Source organism: Poecile atricapillus, chromosome W (genome assembly GCF_030490865.1).
Source record: "Poecile atricapillus isolate bPoeAtr1 chromosome W, bPoeAtr1.hap1, whole genome shotgun sequence".
In the NCBI taxonomy this organism is placed as follows: Eukaryota; Metazoa; Chordata; class Aves; order Passeriformes; family Paridae; genus Poecile; species Poecile atricapillus.
In genome coordinates, this window is record NC_081288.1 from 14,279,351 (window position 1) to 14,305,251 (window position 25,901).

A 25,901-nucleotide genomic window follows, 5' to 3' on the forward strand; every position below is an offset into this window, starting at 1 on the left:
AAGAGAGGAGCAGCCAAGATCCCTGTGTGATGCTGCAGCTCTGACAAGCCTCAGATGAGCCCATCAAACCTGACAAACCAGAGGAGATGGTAGGAACATCAACAGGGTCACAATACACTTGGGGCCTGTGAGTAAAGCTGCTGCCACATCAGCAAAGGCTTGGCCCCTCCTCAGTGACTCAAGCCCATCTGTGTCAAGAGCATCGCTGAGAATTTCCAGCAAAGTTCATTTATCAGCAAGTGGAAGAAGCTCCTGAGGCCTGTGCTCAGTTCACTGGAGAGACGAGTCTGAGCTTTGGGTTCCGAGAAGCCAATGACAGCTATGGCAGCCCAGCCCCACGAGCTGGTCCTGGGGCTGCTCCTGCCAGCACTTCCCATCCCCAGAAATGCCAGCGCTGATCCGCCAGCCTCACTGCCAGAGCACCAGGAGGAGCTGGCTGTCCCCACATACAGTCCCTGTTAATGGAGTTTGACAGGAGACTGAAGCGTGCAACTGTGCAACCAAAGAACCTGAGGCAGCTTCACTTCTGAGCTCAGGATGGGAATGAAATGGCACAGCACGAGGTAATTCCCACCACAGCTCCTGATGTCCCTATGCAGCATCCAGACCTCACAGTCCCTCTTTGCTGAAGCCCAGGACATATTGTCTAGGGGGACACAAAAGAAGGATGGAGTGGATTACTGAACAGCTGAGATGCTTCAGAAAAATAAAATTATCAAGCACAGAAACAGTTCCTCATGTTGGCCTTGGTGCACTTGAGAGCTCTTCCATTTTGATAACAACTTACTCGTGAGCTACTGCTGAGGGGTCCACACCAGGTACAAATGCACTGTAAGGAATCTGAATTTTTGCACAGATCACAGCAGAGAAGAAATCCCTTGTTTTTTGGAAAGAATATTTATCTTATCTAGCTAAAGTAAACCTGACTTTTTTGCACCTGGTCAGCTCCCTGAAAACGTTCAGCCTGCTCCTTCCCAATGGTCCCTGGGGAGCAGCTCACTTCCTTCCCAGCAAAAGACGTCAGCATAATGAACTGCAGAGAGATTAGGCACATCCACAGGCTTATTTTAAATCCCATGATTGAGAGAGAAAAAGTGACACTGGGGGAATGGGACAGCAGGAAATTGTGCTTTTTAGATAAAAAAAAAAAAGTCTCTTGTAGCAATGAGAAGCCAGCATATGATGAGCAGACTGAGCAGCAAGCGAGAGATGCAGGCAGGGAAGGCTCAAGGATGACATCAAGGATGCCATCCTGATGAGTGGAGGTGCTTCAGAAGAGTCAGAAATGTCTCACATTTCCACTCAGGTGAGCACTCAAGTGCTCTGGTCAGCAGTAATTGTTAGACATGTTACATGTTTGTTACCTGCTACAAAGAATTGTCTCTTGTATTAAAAAGACAGCTGAGAAACTCCTGTGAGTTTTCTTACTGTAGCTGTCATTCATCATTTTAAATCTCCCCCCTTGAACTCAGCAGTATCCCTATCTTTTCCTTTCTATACATTCCTCAAAGTTTGTTGGGCTCAAATAGTTTTTTGAAGTCATCAAAAGCTGAAAATAGAAAAAAAAACATATTGACCTGCTTAACTTAGAAAGCTCTAACACCTCTTGGTGAAGTTGTGGGTTGGCAGCATTATCCAGATGGTAACACTGCTATCCCTTAAGTGACTTATCTCCTTGCTTTGAAAAAGCCCTTGGAAAAGATTACAGAGATAACCAGATAGATGAAAGGGAGAAGCTTTACCATAAGAGTAGCACCCAAAAACTCAATGTGAGCCCTTGATAATCCTTTGCCAGACTGTTACTGCCATCAGATCAAACAAGATGGAATGAGATTTCTAGGCTATGCCAAGTGCCATACAGCAACATTACAGTCCTACTGTCACACCTTCTAGGAGCTTGTATCTTTTTGCCTTCTCTCCTGCCCCAAAAGAATCTGATTTAACTTGCAAAACCAACTCCATCAGAAGCAACTAAAAGGAGTTTTGCAGGTCCCTTCTCCTGCACTTGCTCTTTTACTGTAGCTTTGCTTGCATTCTTTCAAAGAGATAAGAGTCAAACTTCACAAATATGACCAACCTGAGAGCATCACAACTCTTAGCCACTCCAAATGCAGCCAGTAATATCAATACTGTAAGTTGAATGCTCAGGCATTTTTCTAAAAGAGACCTTGTACAGCTTTACACTAAACAATGAAAATATAAGCTTTCTGAATACTCCAACAGCATTCACTATTTTCCTGTGTCCCACACTTGCATCTCCAGTACAAGTATTTAAGCACTCTGAAGTGGAATGTTTTAATAATATCATAATCTGTATCATAATATACACTATACTATACTATAATATAAATAAAATAATCAGTAGCTTTACCTGAAACACTTTCTGGTAAAGCAAACTGGCCTGGAGAACTCCCTGCTCCCTGTGCCCACCCAGGGAAGGCCAGGGGCCTGCTCCCACACAGGCAGGTGTAGGAAAGCAGTCGAGGGGAGGATGAAAAGCTTCTGCAGCTGCTGGAGACTGGTAGGAAAGAGGCAGCCACCGTCACCTGGAGCTCCACACACTACCAGGGAATTGTGGTCAAGCTCAGGATACTCCTTTGCATTGCTGCCTGTGGGAATGACACCAGGAAGTCTGTCCATTCCTGGTAAGGAAAGGTCCAGGTAGTAAAATGGTACAAATCATGAATGCAGAGAGAAAGGCTGTTTGGAGTCCAGAGAATAAAGGTGAGGTTGCTCCAGAGTGAGAGGGAGGAATGGGCTGGAAGAGGTAACTGAAAGCACCAATGGTTATAGAGTAGACATTTTTCCAGATGTTCATTTGGGATGGGAATTTTGTTTTGCTGAAGACAGTCAACAAATCTTCAGGGTGGGATTTTGGAACTGCAGCATACAGGAGTATGGACAGTGCAGGATGTTGCTTGTGGCAAAACAAGATGATTGCTGCTGCATGCAGCCAGACTTCAGTGCAGGCTGCCTGAGTCAGGCAACTTGGAACATCACAGGAGCTGCTGGGAAGCCTACCTGACTAATTTGGGGTGATAAATGAATTCAGGGGCTTTGTTAACACTTGAAATGCAGAATTTTCCATGACATTTTGGTAAGCTTTAGCACTCCTAGCTCAAATGAGCTTTTGTAAACTATGCTGGCAGTATAGGACTCGATTCAGATGCACCAGTCTACCATTAAAATTTTGTGTTTAAAAAGGCAGGCTTCACTCCTATTGAAGACACTGTAAAAACACCAGTGCTAAAGCAGTTGTGGAAAAATAAACAGCACTATGGGTGAAAGCAGTATCATCAAGTCTCCAGCACAGAGGAGATCACAGCTGTTGTCATATAAAAAGATGTAATATGTAGTTATATTATTGTTGTTTAAGATGCAAGAAGCCCTGTTTATGTAATATACAAAACATACTCTTGAAGGGATTAGACTAAATAATGTCCTAAATTCAGCATCTTCTAGTCTAATAAAGGACATAAAACCTGTTCAGCAATCTGTTTCTATTTTAAAAGACAAGCTATGGTATACATTACAAATATTGTTTGTAAAAGAGAGCTATGGAAGGAGGGTTGGTGGGATGTTCTGCATATATTAATGCTTCATTAAAAATGCCATAAGAAGTAAAGAAAAAAAAAACCCTAAGTTTAAGATGCCCTCCCACATAAGGAAAAGGATTTTAAAGCACTTATTAAATTACTTCACTTGCATGAGCAAAACCATGAGCTTTCTTGGAAATCAGGACAAGCTGATTATATAAGACCCTGATAGTTCTTCTTTAAAATGTTATTTCAACCCATGAAGATTTATACCTAGAGTTAAAAGGAAAAAAAAAGAAAAGTGTGATTTGGGTTGTGATCCCTTTCTTAAGGGATCTTAATGTGTATCACTTACAAATACTCTAATTAATTAATTTTATACGGAATTGCAAATCCTAGCACTACCCTCCTGGGCTCTGCCTTTGGTCAAATGGAGTCAGATTTACATCGTAAGCTTCAGGAGAGGCAGGGATCATCTTTCTGCTCAGTAGGGGGCTGCACCCTGTGCACTCCTGTCCCCATCAATCAGCAGGGCAGCTGCAGGACCCTGGGGCCAGACTTTTCTTTAGTATTTCGGTAAAAGTCTGTTTGCTGTGCAAACTTCAGGGCAAAGCAGAAAACAGAAAATCTGCTGTGTAAAAGCAGATCTGTGTGACACCGGGCCTATTTAATCCAGGGCTATGAAGATTACTGTAAAACCGAACAGTAAAACCTTCAACAGCATCACCTGTAGGACAAGAGAGGAGCAGGAGACAGCTGTGGTTATTCCAGCCTGCACAATGGAGAGCTCAGAGGTGTGCTGGCAGAGACACCTGGGTGCCAGCCAGGGTTGATGGATGCTGGAGTGCTGCAGCCTCCCCTCCCGGCCGCGCTCTTTCCCTGCGGCAGAGGCAGTGCTGACCCAGCCACACCGAGCCCAGCGCACAGATGGGGCTTTCACAGCGCTCCCCAAAATGCCATTTGTCCCTGCCCCGGGCAGGTGAGTGGTCAGAACAACTCCCCAGCTCAAAACTGCAGCTCGTTATGGAAATAAACCCTTCACTGGGCCTGGCTTTCAACTCTGCTTCAGCAAGGGTGAGCTTGAATAAGGGGAGTTAACACACACTCTAATGGCAAAGGTAAGAATGTAACTGTCCTTCAGACTAGCTCAAATCCTGTCATGTCTAATAGGGTTTCTTTTATGGAAGAAAAGTTGAGGTTTCAAGCTTAATTTAAAAAAAAAAATTGCCCATGACACTTAAAGAAGTGTTCCTTTCAACCCAATCCCTGCTCAGGGAGGACACCAGCAGCAGGGTCATCTCACCCAGCTTTAAATGTCTGCAGGGCAGCTGGCTGCCTGAGAGAGCTCCTGCGTCCCAGCCCACACTGCATTCACTGAACAGAGAAAATGGCAGCTTTCAGGACACAGTGCAACTGACCTATTTTAGGTACCTGCTTCAGCATGAGATGAATCAGCCCCAGCAGCACCTGTTTCTCTCTGTTGACTATAAAGGGAGTCCGGAAAATATACCTCTGGCCAGGTAAATACCACCCCTCGTGCTAAATAGAAGCAGAAGGAAATGCACAAAAATGCTCAGAATGGGACTAATTCATACCATTCACACCACATTGCAAGCGAAGCATTTAAGACCTACAGAGCGGAAGAAGCACTCCAATTAGCTTTAATAAGAAGCTAGAAGGATCCTGGTAACACGAGGAAATTAATATCTAGGTAGCAGGCCCCTAGAGTAATTGCACAGTTGTTACAACGGGAAGTTGCAGAAAATTACCATTTGCAAGGTTGCAGCAAACAAAAAGATAATATCTTGATATAGGACAATGCAGGGATCTGAAGGCTCCAAACATCCAAAGTTCAACTCACACAGCTGAAATGAGTACGGGTGGAAAAACCCTGAAGAGGGTGACTGATAGAAGAGCAAGATGCCTGCAGTTCAGCTAAGGTTCATATGAGACACAAAAGGAGCAGGCTCAGAAATCTTCCAATAGAGTATTAAAGAAAATATGAGTGATTCATGGTCATACTAGTGACTGATGTCTGCTTGCCTGCCTTACATATGGAAAACCAGCCATGCAAAATGAAAAAAGGATTCAATTAAAGGATTGAAAGGAAAACTTAAGTATTCCAGCTTCACTACTTGGTCTAATGGATGATGCTGTCTCAGTCTAAAAGCCTCATCCCAAGATTTGTTCCTTAATACCTCCATGGTTAGAACAATTTATCAGTGTCTGAACATGACCACCAGCAAGCCCATTAACTCAATCAGTCTGAATGAAATTTAATTGCAGACAAAGACAAAAATGTGTTTAAGGAAGGCATTTTCAAACTTGGGAAAATGAATAGAAGAGAACAAAATCCCACCAGTTCTCAAATGGTTTGCATTCTTGGCTTTCCCTACTATAACTGAGATTCAACACTGCCAGTGTTGCTAGTACTATCAAGACAGAAATTACAATCAAAATAATCATAACTGATAACATATACTGCTCTCCTGTATATATCACCTATGCCCCTGTATTTCAGTGTCATGGCTTGAGATTCAAGAAAAGCTAGTTTTGTAGATAAACTAATCACAAGTATGATTTTCAAAAAATACACATATGAAGTGACACAGTTTGTATTTTAATATTTCAGAAATAAATCCTAGTAACATCTACTGGTGATCAGCTAGTATCTCCTTAACTGGCCCATTCACTACATGGGACTCTGGTGCTATCAGCTTCAGGAAGTGTAAATATTTATAGCAGACTCCTCTTGGCTGCTTTAGAAGTGTGGACAGAAAACAGTTGACTTTCTGAGACACAATCACTGTTGGCTGGAATGTAAAAGTCAGCTTTTATCACTCCAGCAAAAGCTGGCAACATCCAGGCATGGCAGTTCAAGGACAGAGCTGGTTCCCAGGCCATGGAGCCTGGTGCAGCTCCATGTGACAGCCTTTCCCAGGTCACTGGTGTGGGGGGCACAGACAAAAGCTGGAAAATTTAGGGCCTTAGGAGCCAAATGATCATCTGAATCCTGAGGATCCCCAGGTTGGTTTTGTCATGTTCATACAAATGTGCTTTCTCTAACATACTTCAAAACTTTGCTTGATTTGAGAAACAAGACTGTTAATTTTTCCTAACATCTCAAGATGCAAAATAACATTTAGCTATGAAGTCAAGATTTCAAAAATCTGATGTAATTATTGCTTTCTAAAGATCATGGGCTGATTTCCTGAAGAATAACATTCCAGGTGTGTAACAAGGGTCTTCCATCTTTAGATTTCTACCTGCATTTATATTGGTTTGGCTTTCAGAGCTTCTCTTTCCTGATATGGATGACAGGACAGCTGCAGCCTTGACTTTCCAGCAGTTAAGAGAGAGGCAGTTTTGCAAAAACTCATTACTAATTTAAACCATCATTGTGCATGGTTTACTTCCTTTACAAGAGGATTATGTACTCCTTCTAAAGGCACTGCAGAGTTTGAGTACAGGGAGGTGGAGGGGAGAGTTCAGTTTATATTTCTGACACTTTGCAACTCATCCCATGAGTGGAGAGAAGGTAATGGTGTTTGGTTACATCTCCTGAGGCACTTTTTTTTTTTTTCTTCACCTTTCAAGAGTCCTAGTGTGCAGATAAGTTAGTGCTCCGTTACCATAAATGCAGAAAAGAAAGAAGCACGATTTTACCGTATGAGAGCAAGCCTGTCTTTTTCAGATGGATGATCATCGAGCCACTGGGAGTAGCGGGCAATGGACCACTCAGCCCTCTGGTACAGAGAAACACAAACACCAATTACACAAAATGCAAAAAAAGAAACAGACACACCAATTTCAGAATCAAAGAGGACATAAATGAAAGCCACATGAGGCTCTCAATACAGCAGTGATGCAGAATGAGTTAAGAAATCAAAGACAATTAACAGGGTAGGCCAGTATGTTATTTGGGAGCTCAGAGGTCATCTCCTACATCAGCTGTTGGCCCATTTCTGACAGGGTTTTAATCTAGGTTTCCTGCATCTTACAAGAGAAGGATCTAGACAATCTGCAGACTGGGGAAAGATCTGCAATTTCTACTATGAGCTGATAGAACAGTAAAGAATTCAGAGTCTATTTAATATCAGGTTATCATATCCCTACTATTAATCAATCAATCAATCAATCAATCATTTAATTTAATAAACCAATTAGCATAATACCTTTGCCACAATAAAAACAAAACCAAAAAAATTATATAAAATACACACTTGAATAATTTTCAACTAAAAGAGCTAAAGCAAACGACAATGCTCATTTCACCTTAGGACATCTGAAAACAAAAGATGTTGATCTTATTACCTGGAAGGGTGATTTTAGCTCTGGTGGTGCTCTTGTAAATAAGAACTGAAGAATAATGCTGAATGGAATAACCTCTCCCAGAGCTGGGCTACTGGCGATATGCTCACTGGTCTGGAACAGCAGTGGTCTGGAAAAATGTAACAATATACTCATGAAATGAAGAAAAAGCTTATCTTATGCATTAGAAAAGTGCCTCTCTGTGGTGGCAATATTGCGTTAGAAGAGGATCATTGAGTTTTTTGCCACTACTCTGCACCTTGGGTTCCAACACAGGTCCAGTTTGCAAAAATTTACAGCAGTTGTCTATTGTAATTAAACAACACGGGACTGTAAATTTTGTATTTCAGTAAAAACATTTAAGGTAACTATAGAACTCGCTGTCATACAGAAGATGTACTGAAAGGAAGACAAAAAAGTACAATTTGGCCAACATTTGCATGACAAAGATTGTTAAATCATAGTTATACTCTGCATAAAATTTAAAAGAACTTTAATCTATTTCTAATTTGCAGGTGGGTGTTGCCAAAAAAGCTCTCATTTCAATCAGAACTAACACGAGATAATAAATCAGTTTTGAAATACAGTTTAGTCATACTGCGACTGCAACTCACCTGAATGACCTCAGCTGTCTGTAAGATTTTCCTAAGTCAGAGACTCGTCGACACAGCGGTGCTACTGCTAACTCCATCTGCAAAAGCGAACACTTCAGTTTGAATTAGATTCTCCCAAAACATAACACCTGGTATTGAAGTAGCCTGCTTTTAAGCAATAATCCAGACTTGCAGACTAAGTCAGTGACTTCTCTCTGGTGGCTGAATTAAGACAAGAAGCTGTCTTTTCCTTTCATACTATGTTGCCCAAGCCAAGACTTCTGCCTTATTCTTGGCAATACAATAAGCATTCTGTGACAAATGATAGAGATAGTCTGTGCATAACAACAGAAGGGGCCTCATAAGCTTTCTGAAACTGAAGCTTTGTTTCTTGCAGCAGATTTATTTTGTTGGTGATGAGTTTCCTAATGAAGCACTTATGTCAATACCCCAAAAATCTGACTGCAGCCTGGGAAGAAAGCAAATATAGGCAGTTCTCCACTGCTAAAGCAGTAAAACTGCGGACACATTTCAGCTGGGCACCCTTTCCTTTGGTGAAGGACAAGGTCAAATTTATTCTTTCCTGAACAGTGAGCCCCAAATTTTGGGGCACAAAACCTATACAGATTAGATATAAGGCAGCTGTGATCTGTTGCCAAAGGGTCATATGGAGTCATGGTCAAAAGAGTAAGAGCATTATTTTCATACTTATTTTCACACTGTTTGGTTTCTGAGTTAGAGCAACCATCTTTAAAAACAAACAAGTTTAAAACATTTTCTGTTGTTGAAGCATAGTTCTGCTTTTTTGAAGAAGAGCTGCGCTCCACTTGGGCTTTTACATTTAAATTGCATCACAGGCTCTTCATTGACATTGAGGACACAGAAGTGAGAAAGAACAATTTCCCTTCTAGATCCCAGACTGAACATGAACGTTACACAGCAAAATTTCAGTTAATGTGCACACCAATACAAACACTACCACTTAAAACACCCCGCAGGTAATTTTACTCAGACATGAGTAAAAGTCTTTATTTTTTGCATTCCTGAAGTGTCAGTCAAATGAGGGATCAAGCTTTATTCTCTGTTTTTTAAAATCCCCAACTTGAAAGACTATTCAGACTTTGATTTACACATAATGCACAATTAAATTAAGTTTCAAAGGATGACAGCTAAAATAAGTAACAAGATCAAAACCACCATACAATGAGTTTCCCTTGTAAGTAATATTGCTGAACGAGTTTCAAAGTGTTTGTGATATGACACTATTTACAGTGAAGTCTTTAATACGATTATATTTTTCTTTCCAGCTGTGGCATTTCCCCAGACAGAGAAGGCTGGGCCATCAGTTTCACCAAGACCACATGGGATTCCAGCATAAACAAGAAACAAGGTGCAGTGAACTATGATGCCATTGTTCAACTAAACCCAGAAAAACTTAAATTAGCGAATAATGCGAATCAAGGCCATATACTTCAGGCATCCCTCTTTAAAAGCAGGTGGCAGTGGAGGAGTCATCTCACCTGCTTCTCAACATATACAGGTTCTCGTCAAAGGCAGTGGAGAGAAGCAGCCACTCTTGGGGGGGCAATGCACCTTTCCCCAGGTGGACACCTAGAACAGGTCAGGTGGATCATGTCTGTAGGAGTAACCCCCTACGTGACACTCAGGCAAAGCTGGGAAAGCCACAGGGCCTAGCCCAAGCACTTTGGCTTCCCCTGCAGACAGGAGCGCTGGGTAGCTCTGGAAAGCAATGGGGAGTGCCCCACAGAGCTTTCCTATGGGCAGTGCAAAGCCACTGCCTGAGCCCAGGGACCTCAGAGTACATGCCCACATCAGGCACTTCCAGGCCACTTGAAATCTGCATTTTACCAGATTTCATTCACAGAAGAAAGTGAATAAAAATCCAGGATGTGGAACAAGGAAATAAGGCTCCAGACCTGAGTAACAGTCTGGCTTCCTCTTGCTTGCTGCTCTTTTTGGTCCCCAAGTCTTTAGGCTATGAAATGGCCCCTCTCTACACACTGAGGATGAGGTCACCTCTCCTGCACGCAGGTGGGAGGTCAATGTCCCTGTGGCTCAAGAGCCACCAGCTGCTGTGCTGTGCTGAATCTGCTGGCACCAGGGAGTGAGGGCATGCTCCCAGGAAGGGCAGGCTCTGCAGGGAACTGCTGCAGGGACATGCTCCAACTCCAAGCTGCACTGAAGCTTACAGCAAGTTCAGCATGTTGTTCCCCCAGGAGCACCAGGTGGAAGCCAAGAGGCTGCTCTGCCCCACAGGATCAGGAGCAGACAGCCAAAAAGAGGAGGTAACTAAGTATGCTTTGCTGCATCATGATACAGGAATCCTACAGATGCTGAAAAACGAACGGGAGCAAGACTCTGATTTCTCCAGAGCTTTGTTTCAGGCGTCAGTATTGGCTGGGGGCAGCTGGAAGCAACTGATATCCTGCAGGAGCTGGTGTCCCAGCTCTGGTGGGAGCTTTGGGCTTGTAACTGTGAGGGACCAGGGAGAAGATAATTCCTTTAGGTTCTTCAGAGACTTTGATAACAGGCAACAAACTGCCAGTCTGACTTGTGGAAGCAGAGATGTGTGGATCAAACGGTACTCATGAGGGGGAAGAAATAACAGCATAGCAAAATATAATTTTGCTTAATAAGTTTTAAAAGACTGTTTCGCTCCTGGAACAGAATATGAAGTAATGAGACGTTAAGTGAAACTTTCTACAGCTTAACCAATCCCTTATTAAAACAAATTTAAATGAATTCTCTTGAATATACTTTGTAGTTTCTGTAAATTAAAACTTTTAGTCTTAAGCACTAAAGAAGAAAAATTACTTTGGAAAATTCTATTACTTCATCTTCAACCTTTATTCACTGTAGGAAATTATTAGTATTGCTAGAACTAGATAGATTTAATGGCAGCAGATGGTGGATTCGTGAAGTAATAGCTGCCAAAGAAAAATATTGTTTTTAAGCTTTGCAGCATACTATACTATCTCACATTGACTCATGAAGAGTGGGAATGAGTGAAAACTAATGTGGTAAAAAAGTACATAAACCACAGAAACTCTTTTTTTTAAATTTACAATACCAGTCTTTGTGTTATAACCCAATCTCTCTCCAAGAAAAAGTATAATTCACATAATAACTAAGACTGTTTTCTTTGCTTGAATTTTAGGTGTTTATCTCAGCCCAGTGACACAGTGGGATGCTACGGCATCCTTCTGCTGTCACAATCATTTCTGAGGCCACTGAGAGGGGTTTAGTGACTCTGCTGAGCATTGTGCCAGCCCAGGAGGAACTGCTGGGGAGGAACCATTCAGCTGCACCAGCTGCTGTTTTTAAGGTGCTGGAATTGGGCAGGGAATTGAGCGTGCATCACTTCTTGGTTGTGTTACCTGTCATCACCTGAAACGGCATCAACTATTGATTCACACAGCGAGTTTATACTGTAGCAGCCTTTGCTGTGATACACAGCTATCATTTCAAAGCCTGTCAGTGAGCTCTTACATCAGGGGATGTTGTTGGCTGTTGGCAGCCAGTATTTGTATTGTGCGTGCAAGACCTTTCACTCAGCCACGTCCTGTGAACTTTACCTATAAAAGAGTAAGCAGTATTTTCTGTTTCCTTTCCAAATTTCCCTTACAAACTGCAAATTTGAAAATTCAAACATACAGGTTAAATTCAGTGATAAAACAGGCATTCAAGTAATAATCTGTAAACAAAGAGGCTTGATGTGATATAAGCATTAACATACAGTCCAAGGGGAGCACTAGGAGATGAATGTGCTTGCCAAAAAGCAAGCAGCAGATAGAACAGAAGAAGGCCTAATGACTTGTTTCTTCTAGCTTTGTTCAAAACCCATCGCTTTTCCATGATTAATACATGCTAGTTCACTATGCTTCGCAGGACACAACCCAACATATGCTTCCTCTCAATGGTTCATGCTCTCTAAGCCCAAAAAGGCAATATTATCTTTTCTTCTCATATGACTCTGCCATAGCCCATGGCTAGGTGGTCAATTATCTGTTGAACTATTCACTGGCTGGCCATATTGAAAAAATTGCATCACATGCCTGGCTTCTCTAATTGGATTATGTTCAGCAACCCAAGGGTAAAGTTAATATGTAGTCTAGATACAGATAATGCATATATATTGAAGAGTGCTTTAAAAAAAAAATATAGTGAAGTCATTGTTTAATGCCTATTGTGGTATTTTCAAGATCTCTCATTACTTAAACAGCTGCTTTTTCAGCTGGAAAATCTTAACATTAAATTTTTAGCAATTACATTTCCTCCTGGCCAAGATGAATTCCAGGTTTTTAAATGTTACCTCAAAATGCTTTTTTCTAGCCATTCACCAGGACAGAATGCTTTAACAAGCAAGGGAGCAGAAGGGCTGAACTGTTATATGAAAGAAGCTGGCCTTGAAGGGATGTGCAATTTGATTTCTCCCCAGTGCAGAAATTCCAAAGCAGTTGATGTTTAAGTAAATCCTTCAGCTGTAACACCTCTAAAATAACACATATCAGCAAATAATTCCCTCTTTCCAGGAAGATAATTAGCACAAAACATTAAATGTATTTTAGCTTTAGTAATTTCTGTCTTTATGACTACAACTGTGATTACAGCATCCTGCTGCTCTCATTTCTCCGTAAGAAACTAGAAAGGAATTTTTTAAGGAAAAATTATAAAAAGCACTTTTACACCTCTATCATTGTGTTTGATCAAATGAGCAAATCTTCTACATTTTAAAAAATCCAAACACCTAATATTCTTGCTTTTTTTTAATGCCACATACTGAATCAGGAAACCAGATTCTGACCACAAACTAGCCAGCAGATAGGAACAGCTCTTCTACATTAGAATTTAGCATTGTAAACTTCTACCATAAAAATATTTTTCTAGGAAAATTCATTGAAACCAGAATATTCTGCAGTATTTTTTTGAGAAAGACTTGAATAATTGGTGGCAGCATTAACTGTACCCTATCAAAACTCTCTGAACAATGCCAAAAATCCCAACCATAAATCATGCCTAGATAAGAAATACAGGAAAGCATGTAGAGAATAGTATCAATTCAAACAGGACCAATAAAAACAGTTCATTCTTTGCTGCTCTGTCCAGCACTTCCATTGGGTTTTAGGAAGGCCTGAACTACAAGGCACAATCCCAAAGCATGCTTAAGTGCTTTAACAACTCTGAATACCAAGCAAGCTGAGAGGTCCTCTGGAGAAGAACTTTCACTCCCCAGAAACAGAAGTGTTGAAAACCATCAGGGCTTGCTTGCCTCCAGGAAAACATTTTTCTTTCAATCTGACAAGTACTGAATTAAAAGTGAAATTTGGTTTTAAATATGTGAATATTGAATTATGGGCACCTTGAAAATACAAAACCAAATAAAAGAAGCTGATTTGGGAGTATACAGGAGTGAGCTGAAAAGTAATCTTGTGCAATTGCCTGCATAAAAACTGAGAGCATGAAAGATGCCGCACTCAGCCTGTAGACTGGAAATGTTTCAAATGAGACTCCCAAGGAGCTGTGGCACTGCACTCAATAACAACCTTGCAGTGCTGTGCACATTTCCTAGGGCTTGCAATGTTCCCGTGTTCCTGTAAGCACTGATTTACATGAAATTACATTAATGATATTCAGGAATATTTCAAGCCTATCATATCTCTGTTTACAGGTGCCACAGTAGCACACACCTATTCTCACTGCTGAGAAATCCGTAACACACAGGACAGCCAAATGCGATACTGACACTGCAAACAGGGTAAGACAGAGAATTCAATGGAGCTACAGCAGTAATTCCTAATGTATGAGTACCTGAGCCTCACTCCAGAAAATTGGCTGTTATGCACCTCACCTCAGCGAACCTAGTTCTGAATGAAGAGAACTTGAAATTCGTTTCCTCCCTTCTGTGTGGACACCTGTTGTTTTGAGGCAACTTATCAGTAAAACACGTTTTCAGTGCAAAATTTTCAAATCAGACTCTCAGCCAAAGCTATTCTTGCTGAGTATAAGGCAGCTGAAACTCTGTGAGTGCCCTGAAAGAATGTGAAGAAGCATGAGATACCCAAAATCTGATGCAATCCAAGGTTATTTGATCCATTGCATATGTGTTTATAATAAGAACTCAAATTAATCAAAGCTTCTAGACAGATTTCTGCTCAGGTGTTTTGCTTGCAAGCAATCCCAAAATACCAGAAGGGATTTTAGATTTCAAAAGTCAGTTTTGAGCAGGAACATGTAACCCTTTTTTGCATGGAGAAAATTAAAAATTACAAGACAGAACACAAGTAAAAACAGTTTATAAACAAACCTACTCCTACACACAGTATCTTTCTAGGCCGGTTGTTTCCCTTGGGTTTGGCTTTAGTCCAACAATGCAGTGCCTTTCTGGGACTGAAAAAAACCCCCTGCACACAGCATTTAATGGTCATTTGAAAAAACTTATCCTTTTCATCAAGCCAGCAGCCCAGCTAAATACCTGCTCCCTGCCCTACTCAGACAAAAGCAGCAGCAACCTCTCTTAGTCCTCATTAGGATTAAAGCTGCATTTATACCAGGACTCCTGGCTGGATCAGAGCAACCACCTTCCTGCCAGGCTCCCAGGAGCTGGCATCATGGGCATGTGCACAAAATCCACCAGGTTTTGGAAGGAGCACACACATGGAGAACATGGATATAAGGCAGATTTAAACTAACAAAATGTTTTAATCCTTTTTCTTCTATCCCGAGCAAGAAGATACAGTGTCCAGGCCATTCTGGACACTACAGCCCCTGTGTGGACACCCAGAGGAGCTCTGTGCAGAAATGCTCAAAGGCACAGAGTGAGCGCTGAGTTGGCTCCATGCAGCTGATTTCTTGTCTCAAGCCCATTTTTAAACAAGCCAAGAATACGGTGTAATGTGAAGAAAAGAAAAACACAAGCCCCCAGATGTAGCAACAGTTGAAGGCAGAAGACAGGAATGAATTCAAACCCTTTTTTTTTGATTCTGTGGTACAAAAGAAATCAGAATATTTATCTCTACACAGTTGTCCATTCAGGAGTTAACACAGTGGGGAAGACCATGCAAATTCTCCTACACTCTACAGAAACATACCTTCATTTTTCACTTAAAAGGCAGCCCATGTCAGAATGGGAAAAATCAGTGTTTAAAAAATTATAAACAACTTATATTTTTAGATTGTAACAGGTGCTTAGATCAGATGCTTTTACTGTACAATCAGGTGAAAATATTTTCCAAATTTATATGACTTACTTTAGTTAAAATTAGCATAAATTACAAAAATTATCTCTATTCCTTCCACAGGAAGAGCCAAGTGTCCTTTTTTTGCTTCCAATTTTATGCCATTGTCTTCAAAATATAGAAGGGAATGGAACCTCCTTGCTGAGAGCAATTGAAAACTTCCCCTTCAATTCTGCGGTTAAGGGTTGATTTTCTGTTTTTGAGTAATGAATAAAAAAATTTTACTCAGGAGTATGTAACTCACAGGCAAATGATACAAAGCAGCCACAAGAAGGAGTGGAGGTGGCAGCAATTCCTCCCTCCCTGCCTTCCTCTCCTACCTCAGTTACCTACCAGCCAAAAGCAGCACTCAGTATGCAGACAGCTGGTGCTAATTCCCTTTTCCACTCAGATAATAGCAAAGGGCAGCCTAAGATTGAACCATGGATGCCTGATTCTTTGGCATGTTAACCATACAGTGGTACTGCTGACAAATTAAATTTTAATATAGTAGATAACACAGACAGGGAGTGGATATGAATCTGGCAACTTCTTTTGTGGTTTAGTCCTGCATAGGAATTAGGTAAAGCTGAGAGGCAGGTCAGTCAATTGAGTCATGAAGAGAATCCCACAAGACAACTGCCCTTCTGTTTCAAACAGGGCAGCACTTCCCCAGGTTACTTGATATTTCTTTATCTTGTCTCCTTCACTGCAAAGGAGCTGAGTTAACTGTTAACCATGGTGGGCACCGTGATATATAGAGTGATTAAGGAAGTGACACACCATATTCCATTAGAAGAGGGAGCAAGGATGAAGTGGATGAATGGTGGCAAATGATGGACGTGCTGAGGAGGGCAGCCAAGTGGGACAACGTGCCAAGATGCAGCTGAATTTAAATGCAACAGTCACTTGCACAGGAAGCTGCCAGACCTCCCTGAATGTGCCTTACAGTGATGAGGGATCTGCAGCTACCTAGTGAATGCATTTCTCAGGATCCAGTATCTTATCAGAGAGGATGTTTAGACCTGGAATGCAACAATCTCTACAACTGCCTGTTTACACTTCAACGGGGACAAAAGCATTGATACTTTTCAGTGCAATTGGTGAAATGACACTAAAAAGCAGAAATCAGCACTGAGGGTACCTGTGCAAAATCCGCTGCCAGGCGCATTTTCCCACCTTCACCGAGAGGCCTTATTAGACTGGCATTGCGAATGAAAAGTTCAATTGCTCTTTGAGCCATGGCTTCAGTGTTATCAAAGACGAAGTCAAAACACTCAAAATGTCTGAAGTAGTCGCTCATGACTCTTGCTATAAAACCCTGAAGCTCTTTCATGTAGAGGGAACAAGGGACATCTGGTTTTCCTGAGCTGGATAATGATCTGAAAAAAAGAAAAGAAAAAAAAAAAAAAAAGAAGAAAAAAAAATAGGGGCAGCTAAATTCATCTTTAAAACACAACCAAAACCTATTGGATTATTTTAAATTTTTTTCCTACCCCACCAAGTCATGGCATGAATTGTAGAGTCTCATTTCTACTCAGAATACGGAGAATGTAGCTCCCCTGAAACTATAGTCAAAAAGTACGTCTTTATCAACCATGCCCATGAATAATTAAAAGATGAAACAAGAAACAATGAGATAAAGGAAAACATCCCTCTCCTACCCAACTTTCAGAGCCTCCTTCAATTTGGAGTCTACACCTGAAATCCAGATCCTAAATTTGAATGTCCCAGTTATTGATTTGAAACTCTAATAGTGGACCATAAAATATAAACACGTCACAGGGTTACTAATTTAGCCTGTCAATCCCAAACCTGTTCTCTGTATAGAATCAGTCTCCTAGATTCCTCCAAACCCAGAATTACAGTGACAATTATCACAGAAGCAGCACAGAAGCCCCTGGACACAAAACAATCCTGTTTCCCTTTCTTTGACTGACAGTCAGGTAAAAGAGCTCTTCCAAACTTAGAAGAACACACAGGCTATCTAACAAAACTTAGCCTTTGGCTGGTAACTATTTACCCACCTAGAGAGGTACTGTGCTACTGATGCCAAAAAAGGGTAAGGGTAAAATATTGTTTAAAAAAAAAAGTCAAAAGGAAAATTCAAAACATCTCTGAAAATATACTACTTCCAGTGAATTTTCAAGATCAGAAACAAAGATTGAAAACAGGACAACTGATGATGACACAAGCAATGTCAGAACAGACATGACAACTAAAATAAAATTTAGGAAATAAGTCTCAATTAAACATCAGATTAAAGATCCAGGCACGTAAAGAATCCTGGAAATTTTAATGAAAATGCTATGGAAAACCAGCATAACATACTGAACATGAGATTAAAAAAAAAAAGTTAAAATTAACTATTACATCAGAGGCTATACGCTTTGAGAAACAGGAATGCTGACAGTTCTGAAGACTGTCCAAAAAAACCACATTTTGAAAGCAAAAGGGTTTTTTAAGCACAAAAATGGCCTCTTGTCAGCTTTCTTTTTCTATTTGAAATGAATTTTACTCAACCAGTATGAATAAAAAAAGGGGAAGGAAAGAAGATGGATGCTACCTGATTAATTTGTTTCAACAGATAGGTGTAATTCTGCTTCCTGTGTTCATTAGCCATAAAGCATCGCCTTCCCCTCAACAAACAAGCACTCTTTCTTCAAGGACATTGTGGCAATAACAATCTATTACACACATGCAGGACATCTTATGAGAGCAATGGTAAATATGAAAGATATTTCTAGTTACCCAGAAAAATCTTCCTGGTGCATAGTGATGATAATAGCTTCCACTGAATCTCCTACAGAGTTCAGTAGCGGCTGAACAGCACTACCCATTAGATCATGGACTGCCTAAAATAGAATAAGAAAAAGGCAGAAGTAAGGAAACAAAAACTAGAAGCATTTGCATTTTGACACCTCAGAAATACCTTAGGAAACAGTTCATTTTATCAGTGATTTTAATTATTCTGCATTAGAAAATGCTAAATAGGAGAACCAAACCTAAAGATAACATTTCTCTTTAACTGATTTTACCAGTAAAGTACAGAAATAAAGCTGCTTGCTGCTTCTGTGTAAAGCCTTCTTTCAAAAAGGTGCACAGCAATTTGGCATTCCGGGCTTGTACATGTACATGTTTTGGTGCACACTTGGCTCAGTTGTTCATTCCCCAGACACAAGCTGCCCTTCATTCCCCTGCACACAACCCCTCCCAGGTCAGTGCCCAGCAGGATGGACTTGGAGAGCTGTCATCCACAGAGGCTGCACAGCCATCCACATCCCCCTCCAGGAAAGTACCAGGTCGCATAAAAATTGTAATTTGATGTATCTGTCGGGGGAGAAAGGGGGTGATGAAGGATCCAGCTATTGCTGTGTGAATGCTGCAGAGAAAGACATTTATTTTCACAGTCAGATGACATCTATGTTCTGACCGTTATGAGAATATTCTGAATACAAGCCCGACTCAAGCAGTGATTTGGCACAGGTAACACATATGGAATTGCAGATACAATAAATTAGAAAAGTCAGAATATTTGTATACCTGTTACTAAATATACTGATGTAAAATACTATGTGGTAAATAAGTGCCCATTTTAAGTGTAACAAAGAAAGCCAAGCTCATCCCTATCCCTGAAGCATATGGACATTCAATTACCTTTAAGGCAGTTGTGACCGTTTGCTCAGCAGCTGCTGGAAATGAGCTCTGACTGGTAATAACCTAAAAATTGTAAAGTAACTGTTAATAGTCAGCATTCAGCAAATTATTAGAATACATAATATTCAGCTTCATTTAAAAACATACTGAGTTATCCTTAGTAATGAGTGTTTACATAGCTACAGATAACTATCAAGTGTGCTTTATACAGACAGAATTTTCAATGCATCAGTATCAGTCCTTTGCTCTCAGATTTCCTATGGACTGATTCTGCCTTGGCGAAGAAATGACTCAATGGAGTTAAGCTGAAATTTAGCTGAAGGGCTAACAGAATCAGAATAAAAATAACTGGTGTATTCTCCCACTGCTAAGTATAGAATTTGTGGAGAGCTACACAAGCAGTTCTGTGGCAAATATTTGAAGGAATAGTTGTTCTTTCTCAGTATTATGACTATTACGCACAACATGTTAAATAGTTGCTTATGTACAGCTATAACAATATTAAAATTGAGAGTCAAGGAATGATCCGAAGGACTATTCTACCAATTTCCTTACAGTCTTGAACCTGCTACACAGTAGTATTTTTAAGCCAGATAAGTACTGAACTCAAATACTGAATCATATCAGATCTCACTCCAACACTAAGACACATGAGGTTCATTACTAAGTACATCAGAGAAAGCAGACTTAAAAGTTATCTACCATCTGTTTGCAAAATCCAAGGAAATTTTATAGGCTTTTTAGCATTTTTTAAAATTCTTTGAACATATCCAGAGTCAGGAGTACTCATGATCTTTTTTCTGATCAGGCTAGGATTGAAATACGATTAACTGCAACTACCAATATACCTATTTGGTTTAGTTTACAAAGACTGTGTAACAACTGGCATCACTAAAACAGTAAATTGGAATTATTCATAACTCTGCTTGGTCCTGAAAAATTTCCAGGCCATATTTTAGTCACAGTAATAATGTATGGAGATATTTGTGAGGTATTGCTTTTCTTGATTTCCCTCTTTCCTTCCCCTTTTCCATTTAGCCACAATTGTGGGAAAGCATTGAAGATCTTCTGAAAAAAATAAGCTTGGGTTGAAGCAGATGCAGCAAGGGGGCTATCAGGCTGATTAGTACAAAGACAGATAAGAAACAACGAAGAGTTCAATTGTTTGTGCTCACAAAGTAATGGCTGTCAGATGTGATTATTCTCTATAAACATATCTTTATTCTTCTAATATTGACAATTTGTCATATAGTGGTGCTTACAAGGGCCAGCCCAGCCTCAAAGAGATGTACAAATGCACGGCAAGGTGCAGCTCTTAACACTCTTAACACAAAATTGGGCTGTAATTGTCAAGGGCTCTCATCTGCTAAACGGAGCATATGCACAGGATAGTGCAAGGTAACACTGTGGCAAGAAGAGAAATGCCAAAAGAAGCCTACCTTCAGAACTGCCTGGTGCAGTTTGTACAGAGAATTAACCACAGCCACGTTCCTCCTCTGGCCCTCCGTCAGTGGCCCAATCACCTGGCTGGCGTCTCCTTGAGTAGACAGCTGCAGTGATCACAGAAATTGTTGGTAGCAACTTTTTCAATGGTGCATCTCCCCAAACTAAACTTCAACCACAGCAGAAAGCCACAGGCCCTCACTACCCAATGTTCTTCCATTTAACTCTTGATTCATAGAATTTCCATCTTCAGATTAAAAAGACTGAACAACAGTGACAGGAACCTTGTCTCAGCTCCCAAGCCACAGCACTGAGACCCAGATCTCCTGGAGATACCCAGTACCAACAAATTTTGAATTTTGTAATCTAAGAATCAGGTGAAATCACCTACTTGAGGAAGCCAAATAAACTGCCATCAGCTTTTATTTATGAGCGGTGTGTATTTTTCTGTATGCCCTCAATCTGTCCTTCTGACAACCATTCAAGCCTCTCCTTAAAAGATCTGGTTTTTCAAATAGATGGCTTAGAGCTTTGTAGATATTAGAGGCTTATAAGCCAATAGAAAAACAGAACTACAATGACCAAAACTGCTAGACCTGTTATTAAAGTTTTATCTATGAATTTTTCAGCAAAAATCAAAGAAATATTTCTTCATAGTTAAACTGCACAAAGCATGCATTTTTTATTATTACAGCAGAAATCAAAGTTCCAGGATGATACATAAATAGCCACTAACTATGGAACAGTCTTGTAAAGATACCACAGCATATATTTGCAATTTAAAATATAATAAATTGCAACTGGTAAACAAACAAGAACTTTCTTGTGTACTCAAAGCTGCAGAAATACAAAGAATTGACAAATGGCGATGCGAATTCTAGAAGAATTCTAAACATTAAAGCAAGAATACCTATTAATAGAAGGCTTTACTGAGATATAATTACCCAACTAGTTATCTATGTTTCAGGATACAGAATTATCTTCCAGGAAATCCCTGAAGATGCCTAGCTCCAAAAGTCTCTCAGTAAAAATATATTCAACTCACTAAGCACATGGTAAAGAGGTTTTCATGGAGTGTGTCTGAATGCAGTTGTAGGTGCTACAGAAAGGTCCTAAAAACTAAAACTGAGCATACGGTAATAATTAAAAGCAAAAGAAACAAACATAATATAAAAAAATTTAACTTATGAGAAACAGTGAATCTTTACTACTGAAAGACTATTCCCATACTTCCTATAGCTTCCACACAGCATAAACACAGACAGCACACAAGCACAGTTATCTAGCTTTTCCATCATCGCTAATGAAGTTTTAGACAGGTTTTTGCAAGCACCCAGGAGCTCTGATTTATTCACAGCACTATGGTGACAATATCAGTTCATTTCTCTTTCTTCAAATCTAGGGATTATTTCAGGATAAATAGGTTTCTGAGGCCCTTGTAGTTTCCAAAGTACCTTCAATTATTTGATATCAGAATGTATCTTTAAACTGGTTGACAAATATATTCTTGTGTCAGCATTTTCCTCCCTCCCTGATGAGAACAGTCATGTGAGCCACAACATCGCTGTTTCCTTCTAGATACTTCTATTTGACAGACCTGACTGGTTTTCAGAATTCTGTTTCTCACATTTACAGCTTCAGAGATTAATAACAAAACAGCTGTGCAAAGACAGACTCTGTCCACCTTGTTGACCACCCTCCCAGACACAAATAACCTTCTTCTCCATGCTTTTTAAAGTACTGTACAGACTAATTTATCTTTTTGCACATTTACAACTATTAAACATAAAATATATTATTAAACCAGTACAGTGTTTCATCCCAGTTACTTAAATTTCAACTCCTCACAGTTGTAAAGGTCTCACAATTTCTTAGACATTGGACTCTATCTCTCCTGCTGATGAAAAAGCTTAACTGGTAAGTAAAACCATTAATGAGTACAAACAGCCCTTCTGCAATAACAAGAAATTCTTGCAGTCAGAAACAGTGCACAACAGCTTCACAGGCAAAATTTGAAAATACCTTAAAAACAACTAGACTTTGTAAAATTGTTTACCATATTAAATTTTTGTGAGGTGCTCCCCGCCCAGGGAGGCAAAGATTTATTTCAGATAAGCATTGTTAAAGAGAGAGGTGTGTCTGTAAAGCTCAGCTAGTGTGAATTCTAAAACCTCTGCCTCAGGAGATGTGCCCTGTGAGCCCTGGAAGAGTTGCCCCATCCCAGACCCTCATGGGGTGGCAGCCCAGGGACTTTGATTGGGTTTGAGCTCCTGGGATTTCTCCCTTGCTGTGTTCCTAGTGGTCCCTGACCTTGAACTCCACCCTGGTCCTGTCCCTCAAAACCCACCACCCTGCCTCTGTTCAGGGCTCTCTGACTCTGGATCTGAGTTTGTTCCTATGCTGAATAAATGGTTTCTTGAGCAGAAGCCCATCTCATTGGTGTCCCATGATGGTTCTTGGTAACTGTAGCTTCTCGGGACATGATCCTGCAGCTGCTGAATGCAACAAATTTCCTTTAACAAATCCACAGTTAGATGTGCTGATCCCTTCTACATCCTAAAACCACTGGTCTAAAGCAAAGAGGCCTGAAAAACTTGACTCTTGTAACTAGCAGTTGAAACAGGGCAGCCCAGGTCTCTCTAGGACCATTTCTCCTGAAGGTATGCCATGGGAACACCTGGCACCTATATGGGCAGGTGTGTCCTACCATTTCCAGAAATCTCCCTTGCTGTCACCACAATGATATTTCTGACTTTGCCTCAAGACAAGAAAGTTCTGCACTCTGTCCAGTTTGGTTCATGTACATCCACTGTGTCACTGGCAAGAGTCTCGATTTCAGACAGTTTATAATTATTCCAGTATTCTAATGCCTCAGACTACATTCTTGACACCCCTTATATCCATTATGCAATCATGCATCCAGTTAGGAGACATGTGATTATTGTGTCTCCCTGGTTCCAGAAACCAGGCTTATGATCCTTTTGCTATAGACATAAACCACTCCTCGATTTCTTTTCCAGCATACTGGCTTTTATCAACGATTCACATTTATCACTCTCTTTTACACAGAAAGTACTTTTAAAGTTCTGTGCTAGACACAAGTTATGCATTTAAACCCAGAGGTAATGTTACTCTTCCTCTGTTATCTGGCCACTGGGGATTGCATTGTGTAAATAGGTTAAGTCAAGTAAGTGTGAAGCCCGTGCACGTCTGCTCAAGCTGTCTGAAAGACACAGTCCACAGGCCTTCTTTTTCATGAGGGCACTGGAGAAAAAATCAGATGCTTTTTTAATCAGTCAGATAGATCCTGAAATGCAGAAGACCAGGAAGGGTAAATTACACAAGGGGGACAGAAGGGGTGACTTCATCCCAAATCAGAATCTATTCTGGGAAACAAGCAGAAGACCAAGTGCAGCTGAAGGCCAGATCCCATCTCCAGGGAGCTGTCAGTCACCCTGGGAGTTAGTCTGGTTTAAGCCTGCTAGCTGAAAACAGAAGAAACTATGTTGAAGCCAGACCTGAATGAGCAGCAACAAGGACTGTAATTGTTCCACATTTCTGTATCTGCTTTAAGTATAGCAATCGATATCTTTCTGTCTTCATTTCAGTTGGTTAAATTGTTTCTGCTTGTTCCTCAAGCCTGTCTACTATTCACAGTAATTCCATGGGCAGTAGCACAGGCACCCATTCCCCAACAATCATCGATTCTGTAAGGGGTGACTCGTCAGTGTGAGCTGCCTTTGCCAACAGGGGCCATGAGCACACTGCTCCTGAGGAAGAGTCAGGAAGAGAGGTATCCTACCAGGAAATATTAGCCAGGACTGTTGTATCATGTATCCAGGCACTGGGACAAAGGCTGTGTCTCGTGGTGCCCTAAATATGTGAATGTGAGCTTCTGTCCCACGCAGCATTTAAAAACAGAAAGGGCAGCTGTTAAACTGAAATGAGAAAGAAACACAGGGAGATAGTGCCTTTCTGACATACATATGAGTGTTTTCTCTGAAGTAGGAGGCTGAAATATGCAGGTTCAATCCAGCAGCTGACTAGCTGGAGGAAGCTGCATAGAAGAATTTTGCGTGTTTTTACATCTAATTCAACTGAATCTGAGACCTATGCAGTAGATTGATATCAGGTAGCCTACTGAACCAAAAAGGACACTTGTAGACGCCGATGCACAAAAAACGTATCACAAAGAGGAACAAGCTGACTTATGGCCACCTGACTTACTTCAGCCTGATATGGTCAAGAAACTGTAAGCCATGACTGGCACTGTGCTCTCACTGAATTCAGAAGTTCTCCTGAAAAAGAGTTTATTTTAGTTTGTATCCCTCAGTACACTTACAGGGTTACACTGCTTCACCTCCAGAGAGTGCAGATGCTTCACCTTGGGTCAGTAAGCTGCCCAGTGCAGAAAATTTCAGGAATGATTCACCTGACCACATGCAAGAAACCACAATGCAGAGAAATAAGAACTTCCACTGAGTAATTCACCTAGGTTATTTTAAAACCCCCACTTTGGGAAGAGAGTACATGCACCTTGTATGCACCTATTTCCCTTCACTAGCTATAAAAGGAATTTAAAGCAGTAGCACAGATCCCTAGTAGTCATGTCAGATGCATTCTCATCCTATAAATGTATTTGCACCCCTTTGCACAGACCTACTTTGGAAACATGTCTTGAAATAATGAGATTAAGTGTTCTGGATTTGACATTTTTCTGTGTTTGATGCCTAAGAACAGACATGAAATTTGACAGCATGGATTTGATCTCACATGTTGAGACATGTGCAATAATAAAATTGCTTTGGGATTAAATTTTTGTTTTCACCAAGAAGCAATGAAAGTAGAATTTAGATTAGTCCAGGAACCAAATCATCAGTTCTCCCATGGGTTATAAATAAAATGCTAACTGAGTGTCTTTTTTCTTGTAGGAAAGCTCAGACTATTGATACATCTTTTCCTGTAATTTTTTTAGTGCTTCAAAGTGACTAACACTCCCCTCTTTCAACAGGTGGCAGCTCAGAAGAGACACTGATTTGTGAGCTGATTTGTTACTATTCCCTTCATAGACTATATATCTTGTAAAAAACTTCAGTTTCATACTTAGCAACTACGATCTCCTGTGC

At 40.6% G+C, this 25,901-nt stretch overlaps 1 protein-coding gene across 2 annotated transcripts in view; it reads right to left on the bottom strand.

The window, feature by feature from the left end:
* COG5 (component of oligomeric golgi complex 5) overlaps positions 1 to 25,901 on the bottom strand; it is a 175,906-nt gene that overhangs the window by 2,581 nt on the left and 147,424 nt on the right. For both annotated transcript variants that reach the window (XM_058864008.1, XM_058864009.1), the window contains 7 exons: positions 20,772 to 20,882; positions 19,333 to 19,395; positions 18,427 to 18,530; positions 16,820 to 17,057; positions 8,462 to 8,538; positions 7,851 to 7,977; positions 7,203 to 7,282 (listed from right to left, as the gene is read on the bottom strand). In XM_058864008.1, the coding sequence (XP_058719991.1) occupies positions 7,203 to 7,282; positions 7,851 to 7,977; positions 8,462 to 8,538; positions 16,820 to 17,057; positions 18,427 to 18,530; positions 19,333 to 19,395; positions 20,772 to 20,882 (800 nt within the window). The remainder of the gene's footprint in view (positions 1 to 7,202; positions 7,283 to 7,850; positions 7,978 to 8,461; positions 8,539 to 16,819; positions 17,058 to 18,426; positions 18,531 to 19,332; positions 19,396 to 20,771; positions 20,883 to 25,901) is intronic.